At 33.4% G+C, this 20,308-nt stretch overlaps 1 protein-coding gene across 4 annotated transcripts; it reads left to right on the top strand.

Annotated features, from left to right (window-relative positions):
* The first annotated feature begins 11,194 nt into the window (after positions 1-11,194).
* Positions 11,195-19,885, top strand: LOC142643677 (cell division control protein 2 homolog). 4 transcript variants are annotated; one of them, XM_075818379.1, is made up of 9 exons: positions 11,195-11,334; positions 13,582-13,693; positions 13,787-13,971; positions 15,241-15,361; positions 15,987-16,160; positions 16,925-17,088; positions 18,793-18,880; positions 18,987-19,040; positions 19,510-19,885. In XM_075818379.1, exons 2-9 carry the CDS (start codon positions 13,685-13,687, stop codon positions 19,597-19,599), a joined length of 885 nt encoding a protein of 294 aa, XP_075674494.1. In that variant the 5' UTR covers positions 11,195-11,334; positions 13,582-13,684; the 3' UTR covers positions 19,600-19,885. The 4 variants fall into 4 exon arrangements, with proteins under 4 accessions (XP_075674494.1, XP_075674492.1, XP_075674493.1 ...); XM_075818377.1 differs by having other exon boundaries at positions 15,241-15,389; positions 15,940-16,160; XM_075818378.1 differs by lacking the exon at positions 11,195-11,334 and adding an exon at positions 12,641-12,724 and having other exon boundaries at positions 15,241-15,389; positions 15,940-16,160.
* The last annotated feature ends 423 nt before the right edge of the window (positions 19,886-20,308 follow it).

The following is a 20,308-nucleotide window of genomic DNA, read 5'->3' as shown; positions in this document are numbered from 1 at the left end:
GTCATTAGTTACATTTTTCTTTACATGGGAAGTGGATTGTTAAAAATGAATAAATAAATCAAAAGATTAAACATGCCAAGGGCATTGTTGATTTTCCTACTTGAATGGAAATGAACCCCTGTTTCTTAGAACAAACTCTTCTCCATGATGTAATTTCCTTTAGAAAGTATGCAATAAAATTTTGGTGTTCCTCTCAAAAAAAAAAAAAAAAAAAACAAAACAAAACAAAAACCTGCCTTAAAGTAAAAGGTATCTTTTTGAAATGTAACATGGCTACCTCACCCATGATTCTTGCATGGCAATAAACTCCCTTGGTGTTGGTATGAATTCTCAGGCTTACTAGGCTGAGAACTTCTTTTGGAGTTCATACCCTAGAGAAGGGACTTTGGCCTAGTCTTAAAGTCTACAATCATCCTTAGACATGTTTGAGCTCCTTTGCCCTTCCTATTTCTATCATTGGGGGCTTCTAGAAAATTGAATATAGTCAATTAGTGTTATCGATACAAAAATATTCTATCTTTTATCTTTAAAAAAAATCGATATAAAGAATGTAGAGGCAAATCTAAGGTGGCCCCCTGACTTTTGAAATTTCCTATTAAATATAGAAGCAAATTTATAAATTAGACAAAAATTTCCTTATTGGACTGCTCTCAAATTTTAGAAAGTTTTTTTGAACGAACAAAATTTAGAATTTAGACCTTAAGATAATCCTTTAAATTCATGATTTATTCCAGCAAAAAAAAAAGTAAAAACCCAATAAAAGAGTTGAAGCAGTACATACAACCCAAAAAAAAAAAAAAAGAGCTGATCCATAAAAAATTGAAGGAAAAATTGCAAATTACATCCCTAAAGTTTGGAGTTGATTGGATTTTATACTCTAAAATTTCAAAAACTTGATTTTACACCCTAAAGTTTGGTTCTGTTAGCAATTCACCCCTCACTGTTAGTTTTTGTTGTTAAGTAACACATTATCATATTGATGTGTTTTATTTTTGCAAAATCAGCCTCAAAACTATGTTGTTTCAATGATGACCAAATGAATAGCTTGCTGTTAAGTAACACATTATCATATTGATGTGTTTTATTTTTGTTAAATCAGCCTCAAAACTACGTTGTTTCAATGATGACCAAGTAAATAGCTGACATAATCAAAACTGCATCGCTTCAGGCCTAAACTTAAAACACCAAATGTAGCTTAAACAGCAGGCCAAACTCTAAAATTAAAAACAAAAACCACAAAGAAGGCAGACCTCATTCCTCCCTAACCCAAACCCCACGAATCTAGGCCTCTTTAATTCAAACCCATCAGCTCATCTCATGAACCCTGGCGGGCAGTGAAGGCTCAAGCTCACCTCGGACCACCACATGTTTAATTTGTGCTCACAAAATGGCTATTTCGTCAAATCAAAATTCACGAACTGTTAATGCACACACAGCCTTGCTTCACAGTTCACACTCACCAATTACAACAACGAGCCCTTTTTTTATAGCATGGTTATAACTTTCAACAAAACCGAAACCCAACTCTCATTTCATTGGCGCATGGAATAAAAAGCAAGTGGATCAAGGTTTTCAGTCATTGACTCATAGTACCAAGTAAATATACCCCAGAATGAAGATCTTGCACACACAACTTTGTTTGTGGCCTACCTTAAGCTATAGTTTGTGTTTGAAGTTTAGGACTAAAACAGTGTAGTTTTGATTATAACCAACTATTGACGTAGTTTCGAGGCTGATTTGGCAAAGGTAAAACACATCAGCTTGATGATCTATCACTTAACAGCAGAAACTAACTATGAGGGATGAATTGCTAATGGAACCAAACTTCAGGATGTAACATCAAGTTTTTGGAAATTTGGAGTGTAAAATCCAATCAACCCCAAACTTCAAAGGTGTAATTTGCAATTTACCCAAAATTGAACTAAAACAAAGAACTTTAAAAAATAATATATATATATATATATATATATATATATATATATATGGCCCCCTACGGACTATCCAAACTCCAAATACAAGAAAATTAAATCCAAAATTTTCTAATTTCTATAAAACTAAATTTCCAAAATACCTATATATCAACGAAAAAAAAGGCTAATACTGAAAATCCTTTAAGGGTTCTTGGCTTCCACTTCGTAAAACCTAGAAAAATGAAGGGGATGTTTGGTACACCCACTCAAACACATATTTTCAGTTTTTAAACAACATTACACGAATTTTTATACATTTTTTCACCCACACATATTTTCACACATGTTTTCAAACACATATACCAAACACCCCCGAAAAATCACACCGCCTCACAATTAAGTCACTGAACCAAAGAGGTCCACTTTGCCTTGACAAGTTAGCTTGGCCTCCGCTCCACACCCAGCTCCGACAACCAGTGCTGCCTCTCATTCACTAAATGATTGTTTTGACTCTTTAATGGCTCTCTCTCTCTCTCTCTCTCTCTCTCTCTCTCTCTCTCTCTCTCTCTCTCATCATAATACACTATCTCTCTTTTGAATCAAAATAGTAAAGTTAATAATTTTTTTTTCTAAAGTTAATAAAATGGTTTTTTTTAAGGGGAAATAATATGTTATTAGTTATTACATACATTATATTACTTATTATTGTGTTGTGCTATGTTATATATTTAGATTATTTGGTACTTTATGATATTATCATATATATATATGGTTATATTTGATAATAACAAGGGTGGTTTGATATTATTTAGAGTATATCTTTATATTTGTCATGTCTTGATATTGCTGATTTTATATTTAGGGTCTTGTTGACAGATACTCTTAAGACAATAGTTAATAAATTATATTAAGAAATTTTTATCGCCACTTTTGTGGGAAATTTAAAAAGCTAACAAAAAAATTAATTGTTTTATCATTTTTCAAAAAAATGTTTCTAAAAATAGTTCCTAAACCAATGTCATTAGAGCATTTATTAACATTTCTCTTATATTTATAATAGGGTTTTTTTTTGGGTGCTAGAAGTGATAATAATGGTTGAATTAGTTGTCTAGTATTTAATATATTTAATTAGGCATATAGATAGTTTAATAAAAATTTAATATCCAGGTAAATGTAAGTAATTTATAGAGACGCCATCCTTAATTGATTTTTAAGAAAAGAACAAAAAAAATATTCAAGTTCGAAGTAATTGTAAGTGCATAATTGCACCTGGCCCCAAGAACAGTTACGGGCCTAGGCCCAATGAGCCTTAAACAATATGAATTTGTAGAGTGTGGGCTTGAAACCCAGGTTAGAAGTATGTGGGGATTAAATGACAAACTAAGGATTTCGAATACTTGGAAACAATAAGGAATATTGTAAATTGGCCTCCTCGGACGTAAGCCGAGAGCTGTTATTATATTATATCCCTTTCTTAGTCTTTTCTTTCTTTTTAGGTTACAAAAAGTCCTCCCCTTTTCTATTCCGGGTTTCTCCTTAAATACTCCTCTTTTGAACACTTTGTACACGTGTTGCCCCACCTCCCCCTTAGACTAGATATTTCTTTTCTCAGTGCCTTTGAATAGTAACCAGAAGTTTCTCTTCCACTGTTCAGGTGTCACTTCCCCATAAATGCGGCCAGGGTGGTAGGTGCAGGGTTTTTAATGTGGAGGTAGCAGCCTTTATCTTTGACATTTCTTCAACACCGGTGCTTCTGGGGCGTTCTAGGGTTCACCCCTTTTAACCATTGGCCTTAACTGTGTCATCCCCTAACCTTTACTATGAAATCCCGAGTTCTTCGGTGCTCATCCGAGGGTAAGTTCGCCCTCGGCTGGATCCTCGGATCCTCGGCGTATGGGCCGACCCATAGTACTAACAATTTCTAAACCCAGGATCAGGTCGGCCTTCCTTAACACGGCCCAAAAGGCCCACGTTCCCATCAGGATCTTTTTGCCCCCCACAATAGCCCCTCAAAACTCTAATTTTCAACGTCCGAGGAGAAAAATAGGGTTTTGATCCGACGAGAACCTACTCCAATCATTTTGTGAGTAATGGCACGTGTGGAAATCGTTTCGCGTCCCAGAAGATGCCATTTGGCGGTTTTATTTTGAACAACGCGCGTATTTAATACTGCCAGTTACGTTTTGTCCCTCACGTTCAACGGTGAGATGGACATCCAACGGCCCTCATCACTCCACGAAATTTTAGGCGGGACAAATATAATTTCGAGGCCGCCTTTTCGCACGTCGTGACGCTTCGGGAAACTGCGCCTTCATTTAATTCCTCTGGGGGTAATCCCATCAAGACATCAACCATCATTCCTTACTTGCAGAAAACCGTGGAAATTTGAGCTCCTTCAACCTTGTAAGTTCTTGCTCCTATTCTTAACCTTTTTCTCCCTGATATTTGTCCTCGGCTATCACTACAAACACTATCCCTTTTAGAGTTTAGTCTATCGTTCCTCTGTAATGGGAAAATTCAAGTGTCTAGTTGATACCGCCGCTGGGATGGAAGGCTTTAGAGCCAAATACCGTATTCCCAGCGACGGTATCAACTAGACACTTACAGTAATTATTGCCCAATTCTTCATCCCAAATATTGAAATTTTAGATGTTTAACTCATAAAAATGCTTCTCAAAAAAAAAAATCACAAAAATGCTCAAATATAAAAACCTAAGAATATAGATTTTATTACCATGGAAGAGATCATTTATGTAATAATGTTTTATTCAGATTCTCTTTCTTCTTCTTCTTCTTCTTCTTCTTTTTTTGTTTTTTTTTTTTTTTTTTTGCTATTTAAGAACTTTATATATTTAAGCTGGTCCCCCTTGAAAAAATTCCTAATTCTGCATTGAAAGGATGAGTCTGGCTAACCAGTGTGCATTAATTAATAAATCATTTAAGAAAATTTTTTATACCATTTTTATAAAAAATATAAAAAATTTCTAAAAAAACAGTTGCATTATGTTTTCTGTAAAAAATTTCAAAAATATATTTTAAACCAATAACGTCAGGGTATCAGTTAAGCTTTCCCTATAAAAAAGTGTTGTTGTCTTATTAGAATAATTGCAAGCAACAATAGGCCCTCCATCACTGTCGTCGGTGTGACTGATCTTTGCAAACCAACATCAAGCCTTATTATTAGTCTTTGAATTAAAATAAATTTTGATTTTGATTTCTTTTTTAAATTGTATACAGTGACAAATTTTACTTGATAAATAATTATAATGCCAAAAAGAGTAATATAATTTAGTCAAAATTTAAGCATTTTGTCATAAAAATTAATATGGGTTACATGTAGTATATCTTTAATAATTATAAGGAAAAATTATAAATACCATCCTATTTTATGAGAAATTTATTCTAAATTTAATGGTGTAAGGACTAGATTCAGTCCACAACCCAAGCGGTTTAGGCCATGGCCCAATAAGCCCAAAACAATGAATTTATAAGAGAGTAGGCCTAAAACTGAACGTTCAATGAGTTAGGTGATAGGCTGGTTTGTGTCAAGATAAACAATATAAACAATTTGGACAAAGAAAAATGCTCCTCAGTCAGGTCTGAGGAAGTAATGTTCTTATATATTTATCCTAGACTTATACAAATGTTCAAGTTCTTAGTTACACAATGCTTTTTTTTTTCTCTCTCAATCTTAGATACCTCATTTCTGTCCTGAAGTTCTTCCCTTTTATATGTCCTTCTCCCCTTTCGTCCTAGCCTTTCACATATAGATCATATTGATAATCTTCTTGATATTTGTCCCATCAGCACCTTTTTGAAATCTTTCTTTGCTACTCTTGATACATGTGCAGATACAATGTGATTTGGCCATCACAAGGTTTACATGTTTTGATGTATGCTCACTAAACTGTCTTAACTTGTTTTTGAAATATAAAATTAGTTAGACTTGTTCAGTGTGTGTGTGTGTTCTTGGAAGCTAAATGCGTCACTCTTTGTTGTTTGAGAGATGATTTTGAGAGGTTAAAATGTTGGTTGGATCTTTGGCTGAGGTGCATGTTTGATTGCATTCATATCTGTGTTTTTCTCTTCTTGAAAAACTAATTTTAAGTCATCTTGACACCTCCTCGACACCTCTGGATACCTGGTTTATCTGTCGAGATCTTCAGTTGATTTTTATCGCAATCTTGACACCTCTCGATAGCTAGATGGATTGATCGAGAAAGTTCATGTCCCCTCGATAACTTCTCGATAGCTGTTCTATCCATCGAGGTATGCTCGATAGCTTATCGACACCTCTCGATCCATCAAGATCCTCTGCATGCATTGTTTTTCACATGTTTTTGCATGTTTCTCTTATCTTGTCATCCATAGCATTTTGTTTCATTACATTCATGCATTTTTATAGATTCTTTGTGCCTCCTTGATCATTTTTTTGTTTCTCGGGTAAGACTTTATAGTTTCTTGTACCCTTTGTCAATCATGATAAAAAATAGGAGAAATTGGAAAAATTGTGGTTTCTTTTTAGGATTCTACAAGTTAGGGGGAGAAATACATGCCTCTGTAAGGAGGAGATTTGCTTCATCTTGTTAGGAGGAGTGTTTACCTCCTTGTTGTTGTAGGAGCTTCTTTTAGCTTCTTGTTTTTGTACCTTAGGTCTTGTGACCATGTTTACATACATTGTACTTATCTTTGATGTATATATGTGATGATGTATGTTTTCTTCACCTATCTCTACATGTGTTGTTTCTTTTCTATCTATATACACATGTTTCTTATATTTGTATACAATTTATTATTTCTGCTTCACACTAAGATGCCTTGATGAGTTTTGTTTTAAAGTATTTCAGAAATATAGGTTATCAAAGTCTACTTGCCATAAACTTTCTTCTTGCAAAATTTTTCAAGAGTTTGTGTTAGGATAAATTTTATTGTACTTAACAAGTGAATATGAGTTGAGTAATTTATGACTTCTATCATATGTTCATTTGTTTGTTGTGGTTTTGTCACAGATTGCCAAAGGAGGAGATTGTTAGGACATATGTGGTTCACTTGTTAAGAACATATGTCATTCTTTTATGTAATTGGCTAATCCTATGATAAAACGCACTTTACTTGTATTAAGGTAAATCTAGGGTATGTTTAATACTTCAAAGAACATGTTGTTCAAGTCTAGTATTAAAGCCATGAAGATTGGACCAAGAAACAAATGAAGAAAATGTTTAATGAGGCTCGACACCTGCTATCTTCGAGGTTACGAAAATTAGAATTTTCATATCTGATTTTTGGCCCATGCTTTTGTATTTGTGTAGGGTTTCTTTTTTCACAACTGTAAAGATATATAAGATTTATTTTAGAGGTCGTCTCATAAGAAAATACAAGGAGAATATATGCAAAAGGTGACCGAAGTCTTATTCTATCTAAAAGAAGCTATTGTGTCTTTGCGCTTAGCGTTTTGTAATAAAGTGCTTCTTGATCTTCATTGTTGATGAAGTGAAGAACTTTGCAGCCAACATTCTTCTTTCTCAAATTGGTAAGTGAGTCACATACTGAGATTCGTGCAAAGGAGTTAGTCATGTACTGGGATTCGTGCATCAAAGGGTGGCATTCATATATTGAAGAGTTCAAAGGTTCTGAAGCGGTAGAAGGTTTCTGATGTGAGTTCATCTACAGGGATTGTAGAGTCTAGGGACAAAGGTTTTGTACTAGATCTGAAACTTCTTTTTACTATAGTGAATTGCTTTTCGGAAAGGTTTCCCCCCAGGCTTTTTTACTATGAAACTGGTTGGTTTAATTAGTTTTGTACTTTTCCGCTGCATATGATTTTGACATGATATTGATGTTTGTTTGTTTGTTTTAACAAGTTTTATTCATAATAAACCTAATTAACAACTTGGATTTAAAACTTGCTAATTTTATCAATCGGAGTCTAAATTTCCTAAAAAATATTATAATTTTTTACAAGAAAAATTATTGAAATATTAGAGGAAACTAACAAAATGTCCTACACATTGGAACTCTGTTATATATAATGCAAAATTTAGAGTCATTTATGCTTGATCTAATGCAGAATTTAGAATCTTAACAATAAACCATTAAGCCTAGTGTGTTTACGAGCATGAAGTACTGTAAACAATTGATCAGATATAATAGATTAATTTTCGGTGTTTGCATACCAATTTGAGTATGACAAATTGCTTCACAGATAGAAGCATAAAAATCTCTATTAAGAGATCCTCATAGCTAGTCACCAGAGCAGACGATTTGATGGATTTCTTGGTTTTGTTTCGTTCTTGTAACTTTTATTTCCCTCTTCTTCAGTCTCCAATGATGGTTTTAGAACTTGCTAGAAAACTCTTAAAGCAATCTCCTTGTATATGATCAAACCAGAAAATATTTTTTGTCGTTGTTGTTAGCTACACCTGAAAATCAAAGCTCTATAGTGAGTTTGTAAAGGTGGCTTGTACTTCTTATATATAAAGATGAGCAATAATGACGTCAAATGCTTGTAACAAAATCTATTTTAAACAACTTCAACTCCCAAAGACTTTTTCTTTTTTTGGTAACCAGGCGAACTGCCAAAGGCTATTCTATTTTGAGAGAAGCTATTTTAAATCTAAATTTATTAAAAATATATATCTCAAACTTGTATAACTATATAACATAAATTTATAAGTTAATATTCCATTTGTCCCAAATTGTTAGTGGAAAGTTATTGAATACTCTAGGAATATAATAAATATATAGTCTCCTCTCTTACATGAATTGTGGGTCCCATTATGAATTTAATTAGTGAGACTTATAATTATGTGAGAAGAAGGACTATACATTTATGATACTCTAGGAGTATCCAATAATTACCTATTGTTAGTACTCTTATTTATTTGATTTCCCAAAATAAAGTTCTCTTTTAAAAGTCAATAAATAAATTTCCTATCATAGCCATCATTTCATTTTAAGTTTAAATTAATGATGGTAGTTTGGAAACTTATATATTTCTATGTAAAATAAAATACATTATATAATGTTCCCTTAAATAGTAAGTTTTTCTAAATAGGCCTAACAAAATGACACAGAGGGAGTGTAAAAAAGTTAAGGCTAGTGTTAATTTACTTGCATTTATTGGGTTATAATGTCAAGTTTACTCCTAGTGTAACTAATAATTACTAGATACCAAAAGCTACACCTCAATTGGTTTCACTAAACAGTAATACTAAGGAATAATATTTATTAATTTTGCTTTTGTTAATGGGTGCCTTCATGCACGCCTCAAGGAGGCTTCGGCCTATTTGGGATGTGAAGCAAGTTTCAACTTATTTGAATTTTTACTTTCCTTTGTTACTATTCATGGGTTCTATTGCACTTTTTGATATAATTCATAAGTTTCATTGTACTATTCAACTAACTTTTAACTCTCTCTTTTTTTCTATACTTTCAACAAAAAAGTTTTTAATTTCAGCTAAAAAAGTTGTTCCCATCAAAAGTTAATAAACAAATGCCCTTTAAGTATTAACTAAAAGCAATGCAAGTCCCCGTATAAAGTCCATTAATTGTGTTATAAAAATCAACCTCATCGAATGACTTAAGACACTTGTTAACTAGACTCTTATTTTTTTACAATGTGGCCACTTTTATCTAAGTCTAACATTAATTTCACTTTTTGATGCACAAATCCCAACAAATCATGCCAATAATGATTTAAAAAAAAAAGGCTAAATCACAAATTATACTCTTTAACTTTGCCTAAAATGCAATTCAAACATGTAATTTCACTTTCATTTAGTCTAGTCTTCTAAATTTCAATTTTATTTAATTTAGTCATTCCATTAATTTTCATTAAAATTGCGTTGTTAGTAATCCCTAAAGCAACATTGTTTTCTGGTCTCATTTTAGGACACTTAATGGCAATTTTCTAAGGGAAGTAGATGGGATGATTGAATGGTACAAAGTTAAAGTTCGAGGGTTGAATTGAACGAAAATGAAGTTACATGATTGAATTGAATTTGGACAAAGTTTGAGAGTGTAATTTGTAGTTTAGCACCAAAAAAAGGTAGGTGAAATACATGATGAATATGCAATGAAATCCTACAATGTCAACACAGAATTTAGGACCACAAACTTTTGCGCTACAATTTTACCACAAATCTCATGTGATAGAGTATGTTAGTAATGGAAAGAGAGAGTAATAAATCTATATGAAAGTGACAGATAATGAAACACAATTTTTTTTTTTTGGTAAACTGGAGATATTATAAGTTATTGTTGTTTGTTATTAAAAGTTATTGTTATTTGTACTTTTTAAAAATGTATTCCCTTATCAGTATGTGTGTGTGTGTGTGTGTATATATATATATATATATATATATATATATATATATATATAGACAAATGGTTGACAAATGGGCGTGCATGCACGCGTGCTTATATATGAACAAGATGAGCAGTAGAAATCATAAAAATTCGACAACTAATTTTGATTGTATCTATTGCGAAATTTTAGTATGAAAACCAAATTTCTTGGGTTTTTTTTTAATATTATTTATATTGATTAGAATAGTTTTTTTTTTTTTTTGAGAAACAAACACACACACAAGGGAGAGGAAAAAGGGGTTCTAACATAAAAGCACACCACAACTCCACTCAAAAGTCATGATAACTTTTAAGGGAGGGTAGGACAAGTTATACTACACACAACACTCTCTCTTAAGCAATGTGAGACAATTACCCTTTTTTTTTTTTTTTTTTTAGAAACAAACATAAATATGTACAAGGGAGAGGGAAATGAGTTCTAACACAAAGGCACACCATAATTCCATTCAAAAGTCATGATAACTTTTAAGGGAGGGTGATTACAAGAATTAGTTTACATAATACACATGATTTAAATTATACAAGAAATATAAAATAAAAAAATTCGCATACCAAACACCAGAAAAATATTTTTAAGTTCATTTTCAAGGTCATTACTAAACACAAAAAAATGAGATAGTTTTCTAAAAAATACTCTGCGAAATAAACTATTTTTCAAATAATTTTAATGCTGAAACAAACTGAGCTTAAAACTAAGAAGACAAAGGATTAGAAGGAGGATTTACAAGAGAGTCAGGCATAGTGAAACACAATCTACTGCATAGAATAGTCCTAGATTTACTCCAGTCATCTGGTAGAATATAAATTGACACCAGTATTAGTACAGCCCAAATTGGTAGGCAGACATATAAACGATGGTGTACAGCCCACTAGTGAGTCAGAAAAAAGTGTGAGTGACCCATATCCGTTACAAAACCCGCCAACCATTGACCCTTTATATACCAAAATTCCACTCCATTTTCTCACTCTCGTGCTGACTTGACTTCACACTTTAGAGAGAGAGAGCAAGAGAGAGAGAGAGAGAGAGAGCCGTCAGCCACATTACTAGGCTTCAAAGGTGATCTCTGATCACCATTTTGGGTTTAGATCTCCCTTCAAAAATGGTTATTGTTTGTGGGTTTTAAGTTTTGTTTGGATTTCATGCCTTACCAAGCCCGATCTTGCTCTGAGTTTTGCTTCATTTTTTTTAACTATAATTGTGTTTGATTTCTGAAATTCCCAAGTTGGGTTTTGTTATTTCTGTGATATTAATGTTTCCATGAGTTAATAATTATTGTATGTTGCTTAGGATTGACACATTGTGGAAATTTGATTATGTATGTGAACTCTGTTGCACATTTTAATGCATAAAATTGAACTTGTTCTTTTCATAAATCATATTTTGGAATTGCCTTATGCTTAATTATAATGTTATTATTAGCACATTTGAATGCATAGATTATGATTGTTAGCAATGAAGCTGTTTATATATGCTGTTATCTGTTTCTTAGTATTGGTTAGCGGTGATGATAGTTGAAACATCGGCTATTCGCTCATACTACACACTATAATAGCCATTTTACCAAAGATGTTTCTAGGTGCATTGAATATTTAGATATTTTCGACCAATTATTTTGGTGGGAAGTTTTTACAAGATACTAGTGAATGTGTTGGCAAATAGATTGAGGAGGGTAGTAGGCTAGTTGGTATTTGATTTGCAAAGTGAATTTTATAGGGGACATAAAGATTTTAGATTATGTATAGATAGTGAATGAATTAATGGATAGTAGAGTTTGGAGTAACATGCCCTGATTGATTTGTAAATTTGACATTAGGCAAGGGTTATAATCATGTGAATTGGAATGGCCATCTCTACGTGTTAAAGAGATATAGGTTTGGGGAGAGATGGAGGGCCTAGAATTAGGACTTGTATATCTTCCGTCAGGTTTTCTATGCTTGTTAATTGTAACTCGCCAGGCTTTTATTTGGGCTCTAGGGGTTTGAGAGAAGACTCATTTTTACTTCTTTTGTGTCTTTTAATAATGCAAGTGCTCGTTAAAATGTTTGGAAGCATAGTTGTGGGAGGGAGGATAAAGGGGTTTAAGATGTGGGGGGGGGGGGGGGGGGAAATGGGGAGGATATGACTATCTCATGCCTGCTATTTGCACTCAATATGATCGTCTTTTGTGGAGTTGATATGGAGAACATTAGATCCTTTAGATGTATTCTATTATGCTTTGTGCTCTTAGGAAAAACCAGAAAAAAAGGAAAACAAAAAAAAAAAAGAGAATTTTCATGTGTGATAGAATGCCAACCAAACTCAGAAAAAGACATGTAATGCTGGACCAAGCTGCTTGATAATTTGAATTCCCTAATATATTATAGTAGTTCTTGAAAGAGCAAGTAGAAAGGTGGAAGGAATTGGGTGTCATTGCTTCATCTTGACTTACAATTGGTGGGAAAAAATGGTGTGCTCTTACTCTCTGGCTTTTCCTGTTTAGTGCTATGTATATCTGCTTGTCTTGTTATTCCATAGAAACTCTTTTATAATATAACTTTACTGGTTTGAAAACTTTATTGTATCTGTCTTAGGACATATTGGAAAATCTGTCCACGTGTTCTTGTGGTAGGCTTAGGCTGAGGAGAAATTATATGTTTAGGCTTTTGGCTTTGGTAGGGAAGGGAAAATATTTGATTTAAGGTTGCAAAGAGGCAAGAATAAAATAAAATTGAATTTGCACATGAATAGTAATGTGAATATCAAAGTGACAAAGAGAAGGGAAAGGGAGAAAATAATTAATCTATCGCAGTTAGGTCTTTTAGCAGATGATATCCACTCTCTAAGCTAATTTAAGTGCAATTTCATTCCATTGCGTTAAATCTATGATGAACAAAGCTGCTAATGTACTTGCTACCATGGCAAGGGAAGGGGATAAGATTTATACTGTTTGTCCCTCTTTCCTTGATCCTTATGTTAGACCCATTGTATAATTGGTTGATCAGTATAAAACTCTATTGCTTTTTATCACAAAAACTCTCTTCTTATTTGGGTACAATGATACTATTATATAGATTCCATCTCTTAATTTTTCCTAATAAAGCTAGAAGTCCTACTTTGAATTGTAAATCAAGTACTGATTAAATTGGGCCAAAACACACATGCATTTCCCATAAACTAAATAGTAGTTACCTAATCCATAACCAACAAATACTGAATTACAAACTAACATTGATCCTAAAAAAAACTAACAAAACATGACACAAAATATTAATGACCTAATCAGCTATCGGGGAAACTTATTCTTGGGCTTTACCTTAATCTTAGGCTTTCAAAGGATATTTTTTCTTTAACCATGCACTGGCTGCACCAGTCTCCTTTGGCATTGTAACTTCAACTTGAGCAAAGAGGATTTTTTTACCTGGACTGGATGGAGCAGGTAAGTGAAAGATATTTCAGTTTTTATTTTGTTAGTTTGTGAATAATTAAATTAGTGATTCTTATGATATTATGATGTTTGTGAATGTTACAGTACGAGAAAGTTGAGAAGATTGGGGAAGGAACCTATGGTGTGGTTTATAAGGCTCGTGACCGTACGACTAATGAGACTATAGCTTTAAAGAAGATTCGCTTGGAGCAGGAAGATGAGGGAGTACCAAGCACGGCAATACGGGAAATCTCCCTCTTGAAAGAAATGCAGCATGGGAACATTGTCAGGTATTCATTAGATTTATGGGATTCTCTGATCTCATTAAAGCAGGAGTATGCATATAAATAAGGATGTGTGTGTCGGGAACAAAAATTCTACTTGTGCCTGTTGTCCGCTACATATATAATTTCTCTTGCCCAATCATGGAACTAATGACAAAGATAAAAATATCTGCATTTGAAGGGATGGAAAGTAGTATATGAATTTAGGACTGTAATATCAAGGCAAGCTCTTCTCTTGAGATTTTCATTTAGCCTTCTAGCTCATGTATTGGGCTAACTTCATTATTATTCCCCTGTTCCTTTCACTTGGAAGTAGTAGTTTAAACTTTAAAGTCATGGTTCAGGAACTGTTTTTGACCTCTGGTTTTCTTTCAGCATCATCTAATTTCTTATCATTGATATAATTCAGCTTTGGTTGAAATGGAAAGAGAAGAAAAAATAATGATCAAAACAATCTAAATAAGATCACCAGTGGGCTCTAGCTCAAATGACACTTTCTCCTTCCTTAATGAGATGTGGGTAAGTTTGAGGGTTCAAGACCCACGATGTGCACGTGTAACTTACTAACAAAATGTGCTCCACTGTCTCCCCACTACAGTGATAGATACAAAACCACCCCTTTCTAGAGTGTATCCTCTCCTAATAAGATTATCACAAGTGAGGATATTCCCCATGTTTCCATCCATACAAAGAAAAATCCCCCTAGGGGCCTTGACAGACCAAATACTCTTCTAAGGGAAAGTCGGCTCACAGGTGCCTCTTAAAGCATCATAGAATGAACGAACATCAAAAACTGCATTCCCTTTCAAATTCCACCTCAATCAATCACAGGTGACACTATAGCACAATGGAAATTCTTGGAGTTAAATGGCTTATCACTTATGGATAGATATGCTTTTGTTTTTTTTTTCTAGATAAGTGCTAGACAATTAACATTCTACTCTGAGCATGTTAGTTCTAATAAGAGTAGCCTTAACTAAAACAATGGCATTAGTTTTAGTCTCTATGTGGTGTATGATTGTTTAGCATGGCAACTTCAAAACAAAATGAGTAGTGCTCTTACAGGTGTCTAAATGCTAATACATATGCATGCTGATGTGTCAGCTACAAAGAATGTTAGAAGAATCTACATGCAGCATAAATTTTTAACCTATGGAAATCTTCACATGTGAACTCTCTGGCATCAATTTTTTTCCTTCAAATCTATTTACTTTATGATGGTTATTTTGTCTCTTGGGGGTTGCCTGTAATTGCTGATGAATTTGTGTTTGACAGGTTACAGGATGTTGTGCACAGTGAGAAGCGCTTATATCTTGTCTTTGAGTACCTTGACTTGGATCTTAAGAAGTACATGGATTCATCTCCAGAATTTGCAAAGGATCTACGCCAAATAAAAGTAAGTGGGCTGCTTTCTGCCATCGGAGGTTTGTATATTCACGTCACGCAATAAGACTATTTTTCTGTTTTTTTTTTTTTAATTATTTTTTAAAATTGTGTGATCTTTTGAGTGAAAGAATTATTGTCATTTAGCGGTCATCTAATTGGCAAATAAAAGTATTTTCACATCAGGCGCACACCATATCTTGGTTGTGGTGCCTTACAACTTCTATGATGAAGTTAGATAAATGGTGCTTCTGATTGTTCTTTTTTCTTTCTCTCTCTTCTTCTTTTTTTTTAATTTTTTTTTTATTTTTTATATCTAGTGAAATAATTTTCACTTTTGTCAATTCCTGTCAGGCACCAACCATGAATCTGCCGGCCCTATATATGTGTCATTTATTACGTTTTTAGCCCGTCTCTTTTACCTGTTGAGCATATTTAAAGGACTTGTTAACGCAATCTTATATTCTGACCATGTTTTTACTATAATTTTTGTTTTTGGTTAATTTTTCTAGGTTTAAATATATTCTTCCTGAACCTTTTCTCTGGTTCATCTTGAGTCTGGTTTTAAATATGGCAATAATGATGCAACAGGACTACTTGCAAAAATATTCAATTGGGGATATCTTTCATTTCTGCAGATGTTCCTTTATCAAATTCTCCGTGGCATTGCTTATTGTCATTCTCATAGAGTTCTTCACCGAGATTTGAAACCCCAAAATTTGCTAATAGATCGCCGTACAAATGCACTAAAGCTTGCCGACTTTGGACTGGCCCGAGCATTTGGTATTCCAGTCAGAACATTTACACATGAGGTATAAATATGCATTGGGCTCAATTTTCCTAATGTTCTAATCTGTGTTTCTCCAGTAAAAGGGTATTATGTTTTTTAGTTGTTGCAATTGCTCTAGGCTTTTGCTGTTCATTGCCAAAATTTGAACACTATGATTTTACTTCCACCTCCAAGTAACAATGGAAAAGTAAAACTTATGGTCTTTGGATCGAGTGGCACCTCCTTCCCAATTAAAAGGGGTTGAACTGCATCATATAGGTTCAATCTTGTCTGAGCCTGTGAGTTGTGTATGTTTTCTTTCTCTAAAAAATGGAATATACAAAAAGGGAAGAAAAGATGTGTAGGTTCTTGCCAGTAGTGAATTAGTGATGTGGGCCACGTGGCTCTTGTAGTCTAGCAGAACTGTTTTTTTTTTTTTCTCAATCCCTATAAAAAGCTTAAAATGCGTGATATGGTAGTGAATTTTCTACCAACAAGTTTTCAGACTTGGTTGTTCATGGCTAATTCTAGTAATATTACCCAAGGCATTTCTTGGACTGAATCAATGTAAATTTTTGTTCTGGATTTGTTCAACAGCCCGTAATGCATCCCTTGATGGACAGCAGAATCTTTGACAAATCTATATGGTTAAAACTGAAAAATATATTTAAAAAAATTAAAATTTTGTTGTATCTTATGTTTCTAATACTTCTACTATCACTTAATAAGAAATTTGAGTAATGAATAACAATTTCAATCCATCACTTATTTTTGTACCTGATTGATGATTCTCTTAACTTCTTTTAGGTGGTGACCCTGTGGTACAGAGCTCCAGAAATATTGCTTGGATCCCGCCACTACTCTACCCCTGTTGATGTGTGGTCAGTTGGATGTATATTTGCTGAGATGGTTAACCAACGAGCATTATTTCCTGGGGACTCTGAGATTGATGAGCTATTTAAGATTTTCAGGTGAACAGCTTCCCATCAACATTTTTCATCATCAATTTTCATTGAGAATTTAGTTGCAGCCATATGTATGGAAGGATGACTGCATGTGCTATGAATAAATGTTATATTATGCATGTTAATAGACTATCCCTTTCCCAAAATAGATCAATGTGGCCGGATAAAGTGGCCCCAGATTTTTATAAAATACGTGCGAGTAAAATGACCAGATTGTCTACTTTTTTGTTTTACTTTAGACTAGTGTATTTTGACATCTTTGTTATACATATATTGTATACTTTTTCCCCTTTTTTTATACTGGAATGGATAATGGTTGTATATATTGTGGCATTCTGCTAAATTTTGGTTCAAGTAACATCTCAACAGTCAACAATTTTGGGATGCTAAATATGTTAGGAATATAAATTGCCCAAAATTTTATGAGTATATGCTCTGTATGTGGTTTTGATGAAAAATCAAACCAAACATGTGATGGGATGCATTCTAGATGCACAATGAATATATAATTAGATGACCAGACCTTGAACAATTGATGAAAAAAATGAAATCGTGTGGTTCACAATTATTGGATGTGCACGTGTAAAGTTTGACCCATTGAATATAAGCTCTCTTTCTATACCTATCAAAAAAAAAAGAATATAAGCTCTCTTTCTCTCTCTCTCTCTCTCAGTTGCTGCTCTCCCATTAACTTACACTTTGTAAGTCATGTATAAGTTTATCATATGTGAACTGAAGTGGTGGCTGCTGCTCTAAGTTTGTGGTGAAAACCTTAAATAGTTCATATTTTTCCTGAAAAGTCACTCTTTTGTTTTTAAAGTGCATATTACTGGGAACTGGTTGTTGCTCTAAATTGCCTAATGACAATTCCATCAAACCCTCCCCCCTTCTTGCGGAAACAGAATAAATACAAAGACACATGAATTCACCAAAAATATGAAGAAAATTTATGTGAAAAGAATAAGTAGTTGGCTTGTATTGTTGCTCTGGTGCTGTGGTCATTTTTCTGCCTCATATATATATATATATATATATATATATATATATATATATAGGATTAGGTTTAAGTTATACCTGGTGTAACTCTATAAGAAATGTTACACCAACCAATAGTTTTTAATTGGATGCAAATTTTGACAAATCCACCATTAGATTACATTATCTTTGTATATTCTCCATGCTTACAAAATTTCGAGGTGATCAAAGATCAATAGTCATGTCATCAATCAATTATTTAAATTCAAGTTTTTGTAGTTTGAAATAATGCATAAAAGATTAGTTTGTAGATTGAATGGTAAATTACATTTGATTGACATGAAATTTGGCATGCATGTTAAGAACACATAAAACATGTAATTCAACGGTTGGATTTTCAAAATATGAATTTAATAATAAGTTATCGAGTAGTGTAACATTACTTAGAGTTACGCTAGGTGTAACTTGAACCCAACCCATATATATATATATATATATATATATATATATGGCCAATAAAAATGATGATAGAAGTATGTTCACGTTGGTGGGATTCATTCATTTAGAACGGTTGAAAGAAAATGAGGGTGGAAGTTCTTGTGAAATAGTTAAATAATTGAAAAAAATCATGAAAGAAGTCGGAACATAATGTTTCTTCCAGATATGCATGTATATTATTATATTTTCATATCTTTTTTTTTTTTTTTTTCATTTTTTCCTTTTTTATATATGAAGAGTCTTAGGTACTCCGAATGAGAATACATGGCCTGGTGTGACATCTTTGCCTGATTACAAATCTACCTTTCCCAAATGGCCCCCCAAGGTAACTAAGCATATGTGATACTGTGGTCCATAAATTTCCATTACCAGGACCATTAAAAAAAACTATCAATTCCTAAAATTTTAAAAGATGCATCCTTGCCACGCAGGATCTGGCTACTGTGGTTCCAAGTCTTGATTCAGCTGGAATTGATCTTCTTTCTGTAAGTTTGCATTTGATATCACATCTATTATAGTTGGGAGAAGATGATAATTCCAAATCTTTTAATTCAATGATGGCTTCTTGGTCACTTAAGTTTATTATTTTACTCAAGCTTTTATGAGTTAGGTAAAAAAAAAAAAATTATCACCTGCCTGAATACCCTTTGATTTTGATTTTTTTTTGGGGGGGGGGGGGGGGGGGGGGTTGTGTTAAGGGTGTAATGCTCGCAAAAAATAAAAGAACTAGTAGCTCTACTATGTTCATCTGGAAACAAGTTCCTAGTTCATGGTTTCATCAGATGAACAAAGCCCCATCTGCTTTTTCTTGCTTTATCTGCTTCTAACATCTAGAAGCTTCCCATGGGCTAAACCATGTAATTACAGATGATACCATACACAAATGGATACAATGTTATACATTATATGAACTATGTTTTCCTACTGATTAAGCATTTCTGTATCATGTTCCAGAAAATGCTCTGCTTCGATCCCAGCAGAAGAATTACAGCCAGGAGTGCTCTTGAGCATGAATACTTCAAAGATATCGGGTTTGTACCCTGATTCTCTGTAACCATTCTGTTGGAGAAGTATATATATTAATGTGTAGAATTCTATGGGTTTTGATTGTGTGAGAAATATGTATGAAGACTTTAGTTGCCTTTTTTTTTTTGTTGGAGTTTAGATTTCTTTGACTTGGCGTTAGATGAATATATTGGAACAACTAGAATCTGCTTCAATTTTTTTCCCTTTTCTCCTTGTCCTAATGGTAACTGGCATTTTCTCTCCAATTTGCCTGTAATTGACAGTATCATGTATGAAAGAAAACATAGTATTTTTATTTTTGTTATTTTATGTGGAATTGAAAGTTGGTTTTACTACCTTGTATTTGCTATTATGTACCTTATCTCCCTCTCCTATCTTCCCTTTTTTTCCAATAAGACTGGAAGCCAACAGAATTTTGAAACCATGTTTGGTCTAAGTGCTAGCACACTTAAACATTGGACAAACAAAAAAGTATATATTATTAGGCATTTTCCGCAGGCCTACAAGCTTGATAAATGATTAAGCATGTCTACTCGCTTGCCAGCTCGTTGATGGAACATCTTATTCATGAATGAATTTTTCGGAAAGCCAACAGAAAGATTCAATTCTAACTTCGTTGAGCCAGTGCTGCGGATTTTTAAACTTTCTATGTATGTATATAGAAATAAAAACAAATAGACTAGAAACGACATCTCTTATCTCAATGAAACTGAAGGGAAATGAATGT

Source organism: Castanea sativa, chromosome 7 (genome assembly GCF_040712315.1).
Source record: "Castanea sativa cultivar Marrone di Chiusa Pesio chromosome 7, ASM4071231v1".
Lineage (NCBI taxonomy): Eukaryota > Viridiplantae > Streptophyta > Magnoliopsida > Fagales > Fagaceae > Castanea > Castanea sativa.
This window is presented reverse-complemented; position numbering and strand designations above follow the sequence as displayed.

Bases quoted from the DNA above. Each gene is read 5' to 3' on its own strand.
- LOC142643677 (XM_075818377.1), top strand. The intron at 18,881-18,986 runs GTAACTAAGCAT...CTTGCCACGCAG, and splicing joins TTCCCAAATGGCCCCCCAAG to GATCTGGCTACTGTGGTTCC. The intron at 19,041-19,509 runs GTAAGTTTGCAT...ATCATGTTCCAG, and splicing joins CTGGAATTGATCTTCTTTCT to AAAATGCTCTGCTTCGATCC.